The sequence below is a fragment of the Drosophila santomea genome, chromosome 2L, assembly GCF_016746245.2.
Source record: "Drosophila santomea strain STO CAGO 1482 chromosome 2L, Prin_Dsan_1.1, whole genome shotgun sequence".
Taxonomy (NCBI): Eukaryota; Metazoa; Arthropoda; class Insecta; order Diptera; family Drosophilidae; genus Drosophila; species Drosophila santomea.
Genome location: NC_053016.2, coordinates 25,999,598 through 26,017,907, shown reverse-complemented (window position 1 = coordinate 26,017,907; position 18,310 = coordinate 25,999,598). Strand labels below are relative to the sequence as shown.

General features: G+C 46.2%; 1 protein-coding gene across 4 annotated transcripts in view; it reads right to left on the bottom strand.

Annotated features, from left to right (window-relative positions):
• LOC120447063 (dnaJ homolog subfamily C member 16) overlaps positions 1-18,310 on the bottom strand; it is a 412,134-nt gene that overhangs the window by 99,765 nt on the left and 294,059 nt on the right. For all 4 annotated transcript variants that reach the window (XM_039628657.1, XM_039628491.1, XM_039628573.1 and 1 more), the window contains 2 exons: positions 2,282-2,524; positions 2,000-2,225 (listed from right to left, as the gene is read on the bottom strand). In XM_039628657.1, coding sequence (XP_039484591.1) covers positions 2,000-2,225; positions 2,282-2,524 — 469 coding nt within the window. The remainder of the gene's footprint in view (positions 1-1,999; positions 2,226-2,281; positions 2,525-18,310) is intronic.

Here is an 18,310-nt window from a genome sequence, read left to right as displayed (position 1 = left end):
AACGAATCTAGTATACCCTTTTACTCTACGAGTAACGGGTATAATAATATCAGTAGAGGTCGAGTTAGGATGCATTTCCGAAGTACCGGCATTACTTGTGCCCCCAAATCTGTATTTACCACCAGAGTATGCTCTTACCACATACCCTTTTGACTAAACTGTGAGAAGTCCCAAAATATATCCAGATAACAATATGTAAAATTGAAGAATAAAACAAGAGAGAGTTCCCCGACTGATATCCGTTACTCAGTGAAAGTGAACATTTTTCAAAAGTGTGGGCGTGGCAGCTTTGGCGCTTTGTGGGCGTGGCAAAAAGTTTTTTCGCAAATCGATAGAAATTTACAATACCAATAGAAAAATAAAAAAAATATCAAATTATTGTTCAAATTATTCTATGTCCCTGAGGTCTGTATGCTTAATCTCAACTTTCTAGCTTTTGTAGTTCCTGAGATCTCGACGTTCATACGGACAGACGGACGGACAGACGGACATGGCCAGGTCGTCTCGGCTATTGATCCTGATCAAGAAACGCTACCTTCTGGCTATTACGTACTTTTCAAAGAATCTAGTATACCCTTTTACTCTACGAGTAACGGGTATAACGAGTAACTACGAAGACAAGACGAGATCGACAAAGACGAAAAGAGAACGAGAAGACCGAGGAAGAAGCTATAGTGGGTTTCATAAAGAACACTTAAAAAGGACAATTAACGTAAGAGAAGTTAAGTTGGAAACCTTAACGAGTGCGGTCCTAAACGGTTGTCGAACTTCCAGCCAAATTTTAAATAAATTTAAAAAAATACTCTTAAAATCTAACAAGTGAACGGAGACGAAAAGAAAAGTAAAGACAAGTTTGTGAAAATTACCTGTTAAAAATTAAAGCCATATTTCGACGTCCTAAAATTAATTACGCATAACGAGAATAGCGCTGCAACTTGCATATCTATTTTCGGGATCAAAGGCGATATAGGTAACCGCCAAAGACTACGTAATTTTCCGGGATTTGACTTCGATGAGGACTCGGAAAATTATATAGATAAAAACAGTTACGAACGATAACTGGCTTCAATTTGCACTTAAACATAGCGAACAACGTGGAATACTTGGCGATTCATATATTTCTTAATTTAATGAAAAATAGGCCTCTCGCATACAGCCAAAATCGAATAGTCAGACGACTACCCCTGGTAGAAGCAGAAATTTTGCGAAAAAGGCAAGAAAAGAATCTGAAGCGCACACAGACGCGTCATCGACGGATTCTGTACAATTCTATTAAAAAAATCCTCAACTGATGGTCAGATGCATACAGTTTATTTTATGAATAAAAATACAACTAATGCTCAACGGAAAAACACCAGTACGAAATTGAGATTCTTGCAGTCATCGAAGCACTCACTAATTTTAAAGTGTATCTTCTATGCATCCGATGGCAGCGCTTTCACAAAATTTTTGAAGAATCAAGGGCATGTCATTACGAAATCTTTTTATAGCAAAAAAAAGGTCTGGGGTCTGATATGCACAAAGTACTACATTCAATCTACTATAATCTCGGAGAAACAATTCGAAAAATAATAGCAAACAGGAACGACGGCAGCAGCCCTGGACAAAGTTGGTGTACCCCTCTTATACTTATACACAATACCGTCCTTTAGTAGTAAATTCCTTTAATAAGTTTTATTGTTTGTACCCTGCTAAATCGACTGCAAGTGATGCAATAAAAAAACTGCGAAACCAGAGTACAGTAATTGGCAACCATGCCCACGCTATTTCCGATCGAGGGTCTACATCTATTCTTAAAATATTTCGATAGGGAAAACATTAAGTCGATCAACACGACCACAATACGTGAACGGGGAAGTCGAAAAACTGCAATAATCTTAGGTCATAATGAAATAACGCATATGATGTCCAGAAGATCGGGAATTTGATTTTTCCAATAGCTTGCGCTGAGTAACTAAAAGGCTAAAACATGATGACTAAGAATACTTAGAATACTTACCTTGTATATCGAAAAGTTGGCCTTGCGCCTTAAGATTTTCCTCCTCAACTTTAACAAAGTAAATTAATACATATCCAACGGCAAACATAAATCCAAAAGTTCCTAAAAGTGAAATAAATGCAAAAAGGTGCTCCTCTTCAATATTATCTGATAGGTAATCGACAACATATAAGAACTGAGAAATCCATTTAGTTAAAATTCCTTGTGAATGTTCGTTAATTAAGTTCTGAAAGATATAATTCATTGTGGATTTGGATAATTTTAGAATATGATATTATGTACCTCTACAAATGCTTCGTAAGATAAAGTTTCTGAATTTTTTAATAACTTCTTAATTGCATTGGAAATTTCGTTCTTAGTTGAATTTATGAAGTGTTCAGGTGAACTGTTGCCATTCTGTTTGGCGACGTTAACCCAGTCGTACTTTATGCGATTTTTATCTCGCCGCCAAATAATGACAATGTGTATAAGACTGTCCTTATACGATCCTTTCGAAATTGCTTTAATAAAATCCGGTTGACTTTCCTGAAACGAAATGTACATACTTTCAGTATCTTTTTCATGTTGTAATGGGAAATTGATAGTATAGATTTCATTTAATGAACAAGAGAAACGCTTTAGTTGAGTTCCCCGACTATCTGATACCCGTTACTCAGCTAGTGGAAGTGCGAAGGAGAAATTTTAGCACTGACAGTTTTTGGCAGTTTGTGGGCTTTAGAGTGGGCGTGGAAATTTTTTCGAATTTTATTAAAAATCGAGAGCTATATACAAGACTAACAAAAATGTGAAACAATATCAAACCATTTTTAGAATTTTTTGAAAATCAAGAGCAATTTTTAAGACTAACAAAAATGTGAAAAAATATCAAACCATTTAAAAGTGTGGGCGTGGCAATTTTGGTCGGATTGTTGGGCGCGGAAAATTTTTTTTTTTGGAGATCTATAGAAATTGACAATACTATAACAAAAATGAAAGAAACATTTTTTTGTGGGCGTTACTTTTATATGCAATGATTGTCGATAACATGCGTAAGACAAAATTGTGGTTTATATTTCTTCAAAGAACTAAAAAAATTTTAAGTGTTGTCATGGAAAACAGTAGCACAGGTATGTAGATTTGTAGTTCACTAACATTTTTGTGTATGTTATATGTTTTTGTATAGCTGTGTTTCGTGGAATGTAACTTTTGAATGGCAAACCACTTCAAAAGAATTTTAACGGCAAGTTATTAACTAACATGTGTATAATATTATACAACTAGTTTCATATGCTCCTTTTTGTTCCTTTTTGAAAAAATCACGTTTTTGTAGTTGAATATTTGTTTGGACATGCAGAGCTGCTAGACATTTGGAGCGACAATAGTCGCTCTGAGGATGCAGTTAGGCAGCATATATATAAAGCAGTTTGTCAGAATAATTTAAATAAATGTTGTATTTCATTGGTAAATAATTAAATATAGATAAAAAATCTTTTTCTTTTGTATGATAAATATGGCATATCGGCCAGATTGTTTATATGGCAGCTATATGAAAAAGTTGACCAAATCACTTGAAACTTTGTGAGTCTTGGGGGAAAGAAAGAGTAACACAAACCAAATTTGGTGAAGATAGGTCAACATTTCAAATTTCTGCCAAAAAAAAAAGTAAAAAAAACACAGTGCATTGGTCAACAAACTTATCTATGTCTCTGGCGTCTGCATGCTTAATCTCAGCTTTTATAGTTCCTGAGATCTCGACGTTCATACGGACAGACAGACGGACGGATAGACGGACATGGCCAGACCGACTCGGCTATTTATTCTGATTAAGAATATAGTATATATACTTTATACTCGTAGTATACACTTTTACTCTACGAGTAACTGTTATAAAAGTAATCAAAATAAAAAACCACACTGTTCATGAGCGTTATAGTGTTTTTGATATAACAATAGAAATTGGCAAGACTAAAAATAAATTGAAAAAATATTTAAACAATTTTCAGAATTCTAGGCGAGGCAGTTTTTGTTTTGGATTGTAGGCGTAGGAGTGAAAGTGCCAAATGTCACTAGAGATGCATGCCTTATCTCAACATTCACACGTACGGATGGACAGACAAACTGACAGACGCACTACGGCCGAATGGACGGACATTGCCAAATCAACTCAGCAAGTGATCCTGATTACAAATATCTACACTTACATATATGGTCGGCAATACCTCCTTTCACCTGTTACTTGCTACTAATAATGCACTCATTGATCCGAGCACGTTGTTCAGTCCTTCTATCTGAACTGACCCATACGGTGTACCGAACTCAAAAGTTTAATAAACGTCCATTTTACCTTAAATGATAGCTCAGTATACGTTTCAAATTCAAAAGTCCAGTTTTAGTACTTTCCTTCTATATAAATACCATCTACCATCTGGCTGCGAAAGTATTCTGCCGAGCCAATACATTTGATGTTCAGCACAGTCAATGTTTGCTTGGTTGCCCCGCCTTGGATGGGAAGAGTCACCTTTGGCACTGTGTGTCGCATTGAAGCTGCCCAAGGAGATCCACATCGATTTTGACCACCATCGAAGTAGTAATTCTGTACTTTCTTAAACGATCGACTGGTCATAAGGTAGGCAATTAAGAACCGTATCGTACGAATAAATATCTTGTAAACGTCCAACAGTTTATAAGAACGGAGTTCGAGTGCATAATACCCCGGAACAATCAATGCGCATGAGGAGTAACCATCATAGCTAACAAAGTATAGCATATAACTGGAAAACTCCAGGAGAGTTTGAAAGGCAAGAAAGTAGCTATAAAAACTGGTATTTTGCACGCTGGGTGACAACAAACAGGAAAATTTAAAAATCGCTTTTTAAGCCGGACGTGTGGAAAATATTGGCGTCAATAAGAGCCAAGGGAAAATTATTTGTAGCGATTACATCACACAGTCCTTTAAAGCCGTCGCGCTTTTTTTAGCATTACAAGAACCCTCTGCTATAATTGCAGCTTGAGTCTTGTAAGGAGTCTTAAAACTCCCCACAAATCCGGGTGCAGGAGATCGGCGTAGCAACAGCGAAGACGGCTGAAATGCGAGAGGAGTCAAGGGCGGTCAGGTTAAACGGGAAATAATGGACCTTGGACCCCGGCAAAGCGGAGAGACCGTGAATTAACGGTACCGCGCTGGACCTTGGACTCAAACCCGCCAAGGGCATAGAGGTCATACGGTAACGGTGCGGACTTTGGACAGGCACAAAGAGGACGCACCGTGAACTAACGGGACATGTTTGGACCTTGGACCCGAGCGAGCCGTGTGCAAAAGGGGAAATAACGGGATTCCCGCAGCCGATATAAGGGACGGCGCCGGCGCAGCTCGGGACAGTCAATGAGAAGTGCGCGGAGAGCCATACAGCCACACAGTCGATCGGGAAAAGTACGCGGAGTACACAGACATTCAATAAGAAAGTACGCGGAGTACCACACGGGCAGACAGCCGATCCGAGACAGTGCGTGGAGAGCTACACAGTGACGCTTACAAGTGAAAGTACAATTGCGTCGAAGCGAGCATCCAAAAAGGATCCCCGCAAGGAAGGACCAGCGAAGGAGAAACAAACACCAGGACCTGGCGTGGTCAGAAAGGGACGGTGGAGTCAGTGGTCGCAAAGGTGGTTCGGGGAGAAGCTCTAGCTGATCTTTCGGACGATACACCCTGCCCCATAACATCCTAAGCCCCGACCAAGCCCGCAGGTTGGTCCTTTGGCAAGGGCGACGAGTGCCTGGCTTACGCAAGAAGGGACGGTGGAGTCAGTGGACGCAAAGGTGGTACGGGGAGAAGCTCTAGCTGATCTTTCGGACGATACACCCTGCCCCATAACATCCTAAGCCCCGACCAAGCCCGCAGGTTGGTCCTTTGGCAAGGGCGACGAGTGCCTGGCTTACGCAAGAAGGGACGGTGGAGTCAGTGGACGCAAAGGTGGTTCGGGGAGAAGCTCTAGCTGATCTTTCGGACGATAGCCGTTGCATTTCGTAGCGAGCAGAAATAAGAAAATCAGTTGGTTACAGTCTATTTTCTTTTCAACCAAGCAAGTCCCAGCAAACGTCAGACGTCGTCGTCTGGCGAAAATCGCTGTCTTGTCCTTCAGGATTATGCGTCTTGTAGTTTTATTATACCCGTTACTCGTAGAGTAAAAGGGTATACTAGATTCGTTGAAAAGTATGTAACAGGCAGAAGGAAGCGCTTCCGACCATATAAAGTATATATATTTTTGATCAGGATCAATAGCCGAGTCGATTTGGCCATGTCCGTCTGTCCGTCCGTCTGTCCGTCTGTCCGTCCGTCTGTCCGTCCGTATGAACGCTGAGATCTCAGGAACTACAAAAGCTAGAAAGTTGAGATTAAGCACACAGACTCCAGAGACATAGAAGCAGCGCAAGTTTGTCGATTCATGTTGCCACGCCCACACTTTTGAAAAATGTTTTGATATTTTTTCATTTTTGTATTAGTCTTGTAAATTTCTATCAATTTGCCAAAAAACTTTTTGCCACGCCCACTCTAACGCCCACAAACCGCCCAAAGCTGCCACGCCCACACTTTTGAAAAATGTTCTGATATTTTTTCATTTTTGTATTAGTCTTGTAAATTTCTAACGATTTGCAAAAAAACTTTTTGCCACGCCCACCCTAACGCCCACAAACCGCCAAAAACTGTCAGTGTTGAAGACTCTCCTTCGCACTTCTACTAGCTGAGTAACGGGTATCAGATAGTCGGGGAACTCGACTATAGCGTTCTCTCTTGTTTTTATTCTCGCTAAATGACCATTTAATTGGTCCAAGCTGGTTAAACTTTTTGTGACTCGTTCCTGGTTTATGCAAGCATAGGCCATGTGTCCTTTTTCATCACAGTTATAACACGTTACCTTTTTCTTAACGTTCTTGGTAAAAATCGAAACTACAGTTTTGATCTTATTTAAGCGAGCAGTTCTGAGCGTATTCCAAGAGACCTCTCCACTCCTGACAAAAGGTTTAGTTGTTCCCTTCAGCGATTTTATGGTTATGATTAGCGTTAGTGGCGTCAAAAAGGGTTTGCGAAGGGTTGCTCCTTCAGAGCATAGTTCTGTGGTCGTTTCTTTTCTTGCTTTTTCCCAAATGTTGAGTATTTTGCATTCTGCCCTCCTAAACTTGCCCCTCCAAATTCCTCGTTTCGAGTGCTTCTACCACTTACACTTCTCGTCGGACGATTCGATTTGGCTGTGTGAGAAAGCCTATCTTTCATTAAATTGCGAAATGTATGAAACCTCAAGTCATCTACGTTGTACGTTATCTTTAAGATGTGCAAAAAGCAGCCCGATCTCTCTCGTATCTCTTTTTATCTAAATAATTTTTTTCCCGATGCGAAAACAAGCCGAAAAATATACGCGACAATACTATCTTGATCAATAATGTACCGCCACAAACACCAAGAGATTCGCTAATAAAAACATATTCGCTACCGCTGAGGACATGGCACTGAACAAAAAAAAGGATCCCCTTTTCAAAACTGATATAAAATGAAAAAATCTCACAACATTTTTTAAAAGTGTGGGCGTGGTAAAGCGCGGCTTGTTGCCGCAAGAGTGGGCGTTGCAAAAAGCAGCAAACTACAAAAGCTGTCCAATCTATAAAAGAGCTGAATAGCCGTCTTTCGCTGACACCATCAGAAACAAGTACGTTTTATTGAAAGCAACAAGTTTGGCTCCCTGGACTATACCCAGCACTAGCAAGATAACAATTGCAAACGTTTTAAAATCAGGCTATCTGAGCAGTTAAAAAAAACACTGAAGCTATGATGCAACCTTACAACAGAGCATGATGGAGCTTATGACATTTATGAGTGCAAAAAAAACCTTTAAATAGACATGCTTGTGTCCCAACAATCAAAATAAATAATGGCTCCCTTACGCATAGCTACGTAAAACGCCAATGGAGTTTTACGGCGCACACTGTAGCTGGCTCAACAAGATAGCACGAGAAGCATAGCGACGTAATGGAATAAAAAGGTATTTAAAACTGTATAATTTCGCACATAGAGGCAAAACTCATCACTGAATCTAATATAGAGAGCTGCATAGGTACACTGTACAGCAGCTCGAACAGCAACTCCAAAAATCACAAACGTTTTAATTAATCCGAATAAGACTAACGTACAAATCGAACAACTCGTCGACGAAAAACGATGCTTACGTAGGGAATGACACCCAAATCTCCATCCGCAAAATAAAAGCTAAAACAAGAACGCTATAGTCGAGTTCTCCGAATATCTTATACCCGTTACTAAGTGAAAGTGCGAAAGAGAGTCTTCAACGCTGACAGTTTTTGGCGGTTTGTGGGCGTTAAAGTGGGCGTGGCAAAAAGTTATTTTGCAAATCGATAGAAATTTACAAGACTGATACAAAAGTGGGCGTGGAAGCATGATTAGACAAACTTGCGCTGCGTCTATGTCCCGAAAGTCTGTATGCTTAATCTCAACTTTCTAGCTGAGATCTCGACATTCATACGGACAGACAGACGGATAGTCGGACATGGCCAAATCGACTCGGCTATTGATCCTGATCAAGAATATATATATATGTACTTTATATGGTCGGAAACGCTTCCTTCTGCCTGTTACATACTTTTCAACAAATCTAGTATACCCTTTTACTCTACGAGTAACGGGTATAAATAGCCACACGCAAACTGGCCAACGCTATGAAACAAGAGAAGGAATACGCTGGCATTTAAAGCATAAGTCAACACGAGGATGTGCCATAGAACTTAAATTTTAATACTTAATCAATGATTAATATCATGAACAAAAATAAACCACAAAAACTTTTTAAAGTAGAGAGTACTAAATAGAGCTGCAGCTCTTACTACATCGTAGAATCACAGTAGAAGAGCCGCATAAACGCAACCAACCGGTGCAGTGTACTTACTGCCAAAAATACGGAATCGAACCATAAATTTCTGCGAACTGTACAAAAAACAAGGAAGATAGCTCAGTCAAGTCGTGCAGCAATTGCGGCTCAAGCCATACAGCGAACGGGCGTGGTTGTATTGTCTTCAAAGAGCTGAAACGCATGTACGAAGGCTTCCCTTAAACCCACGTCTCTGTGCAATCCACAGATAGGACGACCTTTTCTCAAATGCCTCCTTTGCCTACTCATAATACTGTTCCTAGCATCTCCTTTGCAAAAGCGCTTAAGTCAGGCCTCAAAAGCCCAACTCAAGCGGGTGAAACCTCTCGGATCTTAAATCTTGCAACCAAAGTACCAAACGCTCAGCAACACCAAATAAAATAAATAATAGCATCAATGTGATGATATCCTCACTCCAACAAACATAACACCATAATAGCCTCTCCAAATATAGCAGCGTGGAACGCCAATGGCGTCCTACGCAAAAACTGTAACTGACAACACAGTTCCTTAACGCTAACAGCATCGACATCATGTTGATATCTGAAACGCATCTAATAAATAAAAACAACTTATACATTCCTGGATACCAATTCTATTTTACAAACCACCCAGACGGCAAAGCCCGCTGTAGCACTGGAATACTAATAAGAGCACGCATCAAGCGTCAACCTCTGAACGTAAGAAACTTTATAATACAATAACTAAGGCAAAGAGAAATCTCAACTACGTATCCCCGGGTAGACCTACATACAGGCCAGTTGACCTTAAGAAACTCTCCGACCTCATCGACTTTGCGATAACCAAAAGTATTCCAAGTCATCTCATCACAACTGAGTCGCCGCCAGGCTTATGACAGAGAGATGAAATTCTGAAGACACGACCTTCTCAATAAAATGAAACAACTGCTGCCCCAAAATATTCACAAGCTGCTGGAAACGTACCTCTACAAACGCACCTTCGTTGTAAGATGCAACAACAGTGTTTCTCAGGACTGCAAAATCAACGTTGGTGTCACCCAAGGCAACGTGTTGGGCCCTATCCCCTACATCATGTATACATCGGATATACCCACTAGCTCTCAGCTAATAACGCCCACGTTCGCCGATGATACCGCGATAATCAGTACTTCCAAATCGCCAACTGATATGAAAACGGTATGAAAACATCCAAAGAGACTTAAATATTCCACCAGTCATCAATGCAATTACCGAACTTAAGGAAAAGTACCATAGCAAGCTTTTCTCGCACCCTAACTACACAGCTCCCGGTCTAGCAGTCGTTTCCGTATTTGACGAACAGCATAGAAATTTTTAGGACGACGCAGGACAGTTGGAAAAATAAAACAAGTGTTCATAAAAATTTGACATCGTTAAAATTTTAAAATCTATTTTCTTTTTTTATACAAGAAGATTTAATAAAAAAAGCAAGGTAAATATAAAAAAAAGTTCTTTAAAAATAGTAATTCTTAATTTTAGGACGTCATTTCATTTTCATTTGTAACACAAGGTCATTTTCGCAAAGATATATCAATATTTATACCCGTTACTCGTAGAGTAAAAGGGTATACTAGATTCGTTGAAAAGTATGTAACAGGCAGACGGAAGCGTTTCCGACCATATAAAGTATATATATTCTTGATCAGGATCAATAGCCGAGTCGATCTGGCTATGTCCGTCCGTACGTCCGGCTGTCCGTCCGTCTGTTCGTCCGTCTGTTCGTCCGTCCGTCCGTATGAACGTCGAGATCTCAGGAACTACAAAAGCTAGATTAAGCGTACAGACTCCAGAGACCTAGAAGCAGCGCAAGTTTGTCGATTCATGGTAACGCCCACAAACCGCCCGAAGCTGCCACGCCCACACTTTTGAAAAATGTTTTGATATTTTTTCATTTTTGTATTAGTCTTGTAAATTTCTATCAATTTGCCAAAAAAAAATCTAACGCCCACAAACCGCCAAAAACTGTCAGTGTTGAAGACTCTCCTTCGCACTTCCACTAGCTGAGTAACGGGTATCAGATAGTCGGGGAACTCGACTATAGCGTTCTCTCTTGTTTTTTTTTGTTTTAAATTTCAGTTTTCTTTTCGACTTCTTATACTTTTTTTATTTAAGTTTATTTTTGATTTTGCTAGGTTACGGATCTACAAAATATAGCAGATAAGTATTGAATGAACTTGAATTGCTCTTCCGTCTTCCGGAGTGCCGGAACCGACCGATCAGCTTTTGCTGGACGTGCGGCACAAGGACCGCAGAGTGCTGCCCGAGATCGGGAAACGCCACGCGACCCCAGCCTCAGAGGGGCAACCAGGGTTCGCAAGGTTCTGCCCCTCAAAATTAATGGGCAAGCTGAAGCCGGAAGAAAGGCAACTGTCCGCCACAGTGCTCATAGACGGAGTGGAAATTAAGGCCACGATGGACACCGGAGACTCAGCTAGTTTTATTAGCGAAGAGTTGGCGGACAAGTTGCGGGCGGCGGGAGAGGTCGTATCCACAAGGAGACAAGGGATTTCCTAAAGAGCCATGATGGAGTGCGTGGGACTGAACGTAACGATACACGTGAGACAGGCGAGGCCGTCAAAACCAGGCTGGTCGCCGACCCGATTCTTACATGCCCCGATTTTGCAAAGACATTCGTGTTACAGACGGACACCACTCCAAGCAAGGCGAGCGGGTCATATCCTACTCCAGCAGAGCGCTGAACGGAGCGGAAAAGAACTACTCTGCAACAGAGAAGGAATGTTTAGCAATAGTGTGGGCTGTCAGGAAATTAAAACCATACCTGGAAGGCTACCATTTCAAAGTGATAACAGATCACATGGCCTTGAAGTGGCTGAACAGCATCGACAGCCCGTCCGGAAGGATCGCGAGGTGGGCACTGAAGCTCCAACAATATGTATAGAAAGGGCCAGCTGAACGTCTTCGCGGATGCCCTGTCGAGACAGCCGCTGCAGGAAACGAGCCGCAGGATAACGGCGAAGGAAGAAGGGCACCCGGACGAGCAGCAGGGATGCAGGTGGACAGAAGAGATGCGGAGGAAAGTGAAGCATGATTCCCAAAAATTCCTTGACTACCTAGAGGAGGCCGGCCAGTTGCCCGCACCGGGCAGGGAATGAGGATGTGGTGTCATGGAAGCTGTGTGTACTGACCAGGGAAAGGCAGCGCGTCATGGCCGAGAACCACGACATGCCGACGGCAGGACACCTGGGAAGTCGAAAGACGATCGCGAGGGTGGCAGCCAGGTACCATTAGCAAGGAATGCACCGGAACGTAAGGAAATATGTGCGGAACTGCGAGAGCTGTATGAAGTACAAGCCTAACCAGCTGCAGGCAGCCGGAAAAATGCTGACACAGGTGCCGGAAGAAGCATGGGCCACCGTATGTGCGGACTTTGTGGGACCCTTGCCGAGGTCAAAGCACGGCAATTCGATGCTGCTGGTCCTGGTGGACAGGTTCTCCAAGTGGACCGAGATCGTTCCCATGCGTAGGGCGACCACCGAGACGCTACGAAAGGCCGTGCGAGAGCGGATAGTGGCCAGGTACGGAGTGCCAAAAGTCATGATCACAGACAACGGAGTCCAGTTCACGAGCAGGGCGTTCAAGAGGTTTTTGGAGGAGCTGGGTGTAAAACACCAGCTCACGGCTCCATATACTCCACAGGAAAACCCGACAGAAAGGGCCAACAGGACCGTGAAGACAATGATCGCGCAGTTCACAAGGGCCGATCAGAGGACATGGGACGAGAACTGGCCAGAGCTGCAGTTGGCTGTAAACACGAGCGTGGCAGAAACCACCGGATACTCGCCGGCATTTATAACGCAGGGAAGAGACCCGAGGCTGCCGAATGCGTTGTTCGACGAACAGACGGCCGGAACGGGCAGATGTCCACAGACGCCGGCGGAAAACGCGGGAAAACTCAAGGAGATCTTCGAACTGGTGCGGAGAAACATGGAAAAGGCAGCGCAGGATCAGGCGCGCCACTATAATCTCCGGAGGCCGTGGAAACCCAAGGTGGGCGAAACTGTATGGGCCAAAGAGCACCACCTTTCAAAAGCAGCCGAGGGCTTCGCGGCAAAGCTGGCACCAAGGTTCGACGGGCCTTTCAAAATAAAGAAATTCACGTCGCCGGTAATTTGTATTTTGGAACACGCAACAACGAGGAAGACAAAAACGGCTCATATTAGCGATTTGAAGCCGGGAAGCGCGGGCGCCGGCGGGCCAGAGGATAACGAGAGCGACACACAACGATAAAACCTTTCGCGAAGAAGGGGGGAAGACGATACAGGGTATCGAAAAGTCGGAAGTCTCAGATAAACACTCACACACATACACACACACACAAAAGGCCCGTTGGAGCGCGAGAGCGGGACAGGGAGGGTACACAGCCAGAAAACCGTTAACGGCTAACGCACACAGTTGCGAAGTCTGTGGGAGGCAGGTGCACGGAGTAGAATCCCGTTACCGGTACAGGCCCCGCGGAATAACGGCGGAAAGGAGCAGATCGAAAACCGAGGTTTCGTCGCGGCGGAAGAAGCGAAAGGCGGTCTTTCAAAATCAAGTCGCCAGGATGACCACACGTAGCGAGCAGAACAACCGGGGGGTGAAGGAGACCGGCACTGGGGAACAGCCCGGAGCGACATGGAGGGCGGACGTTGAGTCCTATCTCCAGCTTCTGGCGTCACCCCTGGTGTCGCGATCCCCATCCCCGGTTCCGGAGGACACGGAGGAGGTGCCCGACACGGAGCTGTCGGAAGAGGAGGCGATGGCCGAGGGGCCAGTGGCATACGTGTCCCTGTCTTCAGAGAGCGAGGAGGACGACGGGGGTGAGACCGTCACTCCGGTGGTGTCCTCGGAAGAGGACGAAGGAGGCCGGAGCGCGAGGGCAAGGATGGCCTACCGCAGCGTGCGGCGGGCGACGCAGGGCCACGGGCGGATCCGGCTAGGAGACGCGATGCCGTCGGAGGACCTGCGGGAGATGCGCGAGTTCGCGGACGCGCGGAACGCCACGCTGCGACGTTTCGAGCGGATGGTGGTGGAGCGGAAGGCAGCCGCCGCCAAGGCCGCATGGCAAAAACGCATGTCGGAGTGGCAGGAGGAGGAGGAGGCGCTGTGGGTACCGCAGCCACCGACGCCGCAGCCACAGCTGCCGCTGCCGCCACCGGCGCAGTCGCAGCAACCGTTGCCACCGTCACCACCGCCGCCATCGCAGCCACCGCCACCACCGCCGCGGCAGCAGAAGGAGCAGCCGCAGCCGTCGACGCCGGAGCCACAGCACCCAGAGATGCCGCAGCCACCGACGCCGCAGCCACAGCCGCCGCCACCGCCGCCGTCGCAGCCACCGCCACCCCCGACGCAGCAGCAGGAGCAGCCGCAATCGCCGGAGCCGCAGCACCGGGAGATGCCGCAGCCGCAGCCACCGACGCCGCAGCCGCAACCGCCGTTGCCGCCGACGCCGCCACCGGCGCAGCCGCAGCCACCACCACCACCGACGCCGCCGCCACCGCGCACGCCGACGCCGCCACCCCAGGATGAGGAGGGGCCCCGGTGCGAGCGGCAGCAGTCCTGGGAAATGGACGCTGCGCACAATCGGCCTGGGCGGCCGCCGGTGGCACCAGCAAACGGTGACGTGGACATGGCCCGCACCGCCGGAGGACATGCCGGAGGCCCGCGTATTGGTCGGGTGGAGGCCGATGGAGAAGCGAGCGCGCGACCCGCGAGTTCGCGCACGGATGGAGGACGGAGGCGCAGAAGAGAACCCGGAGAAGGGTCCGTGGGTGTGGCTCGCACCACCACCACCGAAGCTCGCGCGGCAGGAGTCATGCCCCGAGGCAAGACAGCCACCGCAGCGACCCTGCCTCCGCAGGCAGCAGTCGCTGTGTGAGAAGCCGTGGCTAGAAGTCGAGCGCGCGGAGTGGCCACCTAAGGTGGTCGAGGAGGCCGAGGCCCAGGCGGGCAGACGGCACAAGAACCGCTGGGCCAAACTGTTCGTGCTGGACGGCCAGCGGTTCCGCCTGAAGGTGCGACGCGGCGGCGAGATCAGGGTTTACGTACCCCAATACGTACCCCGCAGCAGCCAAGGCCAGGCACGCGGGCCGGCAGACGGTCACGAGGCCAGGCACGCGGGCCAGCAAACGGACGCGGGGCCAGGCACGCGGGCCGGCAAGTCGACGCGGGGCTGCGGCAGGCGCGGAAACGAAGACGGCAAGTTGGCCTCCAAGGCGCTTGGGTCCAGGGGCAGCCGCCCGGAGCATGGAGGGGCGTTCGTCTGGGATCCCTGCAGAAGGGCCTCCAGGGCGCCTGTGTCCAGGGCCAGCAACCCTGGAGCATCAAGGGGCATCATATCGTATTTGAGGAGCTAAAAACAAAGAGAGGATGAGTAAAGATGGCGGTTTTTACGCAAAAATCCGTAACTTACCTCCATTGAGCTGCAACTTCGAAATCCACGTGCATAGTGAAAATCGGGATGGGGGCGCTACGATAATAGCGGTCGATCGATAGTGAGATCGATAGGGAACAAAAAATACTGGATTTGATATTGATTTTCAACACGCTGTCACACTATTGGCAGCAATCGGCACGACATCAGAATATCGGAACAGGAAGTGGCAACGCCGGTCGCCAATATCGATAACTCGATCGCGCACTCAGCGATGGGACAACATCGGTAGGAATCGGAAGCGGCAACGCCGGTCGCCAGCATCGATAACTCGATCATGGTGAGGATCGGTGGAGTTGCCAGAGATGGAAAGCGCTCATCGGCGGGAAATTTAAATGCGGAGCTGGCGACCAGAGGCAGACGGCAACAAATACAGGAAGCTGGAGAAGGGCGCGAGGATCAAGATGCCGAGTCAAGATGTCGAACGACAGGGTCTACTAGGCTGAGGCTACCGGGCTGAGATCAAGGATGCGCAGGTCGACGTGAGGAGTAAGGAACGATGAGGATCAAGATGCCACGTCGAGATGCTCGAATAGGCTGAGACGTAAGGCTGCGATCAGGAAGGCGCAAGGATGTTCAAGACGCCAAGTCAAGACGCTGAACGACGGGGTCTAATAAGCTGCGACTGCCAGGCTGAGAACGAAGGGCGCAGGGTCGACGAGTGGAGATCGAGGAAGTTGCCTATGCAAGGAGGAGCCAAAGCAGAGGAACGCCGGAAGCAACATCCTTTTCAAAAGCTTCCGAAGAAAGGGGGAGATGTGAGGAGTCTTAAAACTCCCAACAAATCCGGGTGCAGGAGATCGGCGTAGCAACAGCGAAGACGGCTGAAATGCGAGAGGAGTCAAGGGCGGTCAGGTTAAACGGGAAATAATGGACCTTGGACCCCGGCAAAGCGGAGAGACCGTGAATTAACGGTACCGCGCTGGACCTTGGACTCAAACCCGCCAAGGGCATAGAGGTCATACGGTAACCGTGAACTAACGGGACATGTTTGGACCTTGGACCCGAGCGAGCCGTGTGCAAAAGGGGAAATAACGGGATTCCCGCAGCCGATATAAGGGACGGCGCCGGCGCAGCTCGGGACAGTCAATGAGAAGTGCGCGGAGAGCCATACAGCCACACAGTCGATCGGGAAAAGTACGCGGAGTACACAGACATTCAATAAGAAAGTACGCGGAGTACCACACGGGCAGACAGCCGATCCGAGACAGTGCGTGGAGAGCTACACAGTGACGCTTACAAGTGAAAGTACAATTGCGTCGAAGCGAGCATCCAAAAAGGATCCCCGCAAGGAATGACCAGCGAAGGAGAAGCAAACACCAGGACCTGGCGTGGTCAGAAAGGGACGGTGGAGTCAGTGGTCGCAAAGGTGGTTCGGGGAGAAGCTCTAGCTGATCTTTCGGACGATACACCCTGCCCCATAACATCCTAAGCCCCGGCCAAGCCCGCAGGTTGGTCCTTTGGCAAGGGCGACGGGCAATCACACAAATCATAAATTTGGTGGGACGAACAAACAAACTCTCTGAGCTAGCCGTTGCATTTCGTAGCGAGCAGAAATAAGAAAATCAGTTCGTTACAGTCTATTTTCTTTTCAACCAAGCAAGTCCCAGCAAACGTCAGACGTCGTCGTCTGGCGAAAATCGCTGTCTTGTCCTTCAGGATTATGCGTCTTGTAGTTTTATTATACCCGTTACTCGTAGAGTAAAAGGGTATACTAGATTCGTTGAAAAGTATGTAACAGGCAGAAGGAAGCGCTTCCGACCATATAAAGTATATATATTCTTGATCAGGATCAATAGCCGAGTCGATTTGGCCCTGTCCGTCTGTCCGTCTGTCCGTCCGTCTGTCCGTCCGTATGAACGCTGAGATCTCAGGAACTACAAAAGCTAGAAAGTTGAGATTAAGCACGCAGACTCCAGAGACATAGAAGCAGCGCAAGTTTGTCGATTCATGTTGCCATGCCCACACTTTTGAAAAATGTTTTCATATTTTTTCATTTTTGTATTAGTCTTGTAAATTTCTATCAATTTGCCAAAAAACGTTTTGCCACGCCCACTCTAACGCCCACAAACCGCCCAAAGCTGCCACGCCCACACTTTTGAAAAATGTTCTGATATTTTTTCATTTTTGTATTAGTCTTGTAAATTTCTAACGATTTGCAAAAAAACTTTTTGCCACGCCCACCCTAACGCCCACAAACCGCCAAAAACTGTCAGTGTTGAAGACTCTCCTTCGCACTTCTACTAGCTGAGTAACGGGTATCAGATAGTCGGGGAACTCGACTATAGCGTTCTCTCTTGTTTTTATTCTCGCTAAATTACCATTTAATTGGTCCAAGCTGGTTAAACTTTTTGTGACTCGTTCCTGGCTTATGCAAGCATAGGCCATGTGTCCTTTTTCATCACAGTTATAACACGTTACCTTTTTCTTAACGTTCTTGGTAAAAATCGAAACTACAGTTTTGATCTTATTTAAGCGAGCAGTTCTGAGCGTATTCCAAGAGACCTCTCCACTCCTGACAAAAGTTTTAGTTGTTCCATTCAGCGATTTTATGCTTATGATTAACGTTAGTGGCGTCAAAAAGGGTTTGCGAAGGGTTGCTCCTTCAGAGCATAGTTCTGTGGTCGTTTCTTTTCTTGCTTTTTCCCAAAATGTTGAGTATTTTGCATTCTGCCCTCCTAAACTTGCCCCTCCAAATTCCTCGTTTCGAGTGCTTCTACCACTTACACTTCTCGTCGGACGATTCGATTTGGCTGTGTGAGAGAGCCTATCTTTCATTAAATTGCGAAATGTATGAAACCTCAAGTCATCTACGTTGTACGTTATCTTTAAGATGTGCAAAAAGCAGCCCGATCTCTCTCGTATCTCTTTTTATCTAAATAATTTTTTTCCCGATGCGAAAACAAGCCGAAAAATATACGCGGCAATACTATCTTGATCAATAATGTACCGCCACAAACACCAAGAG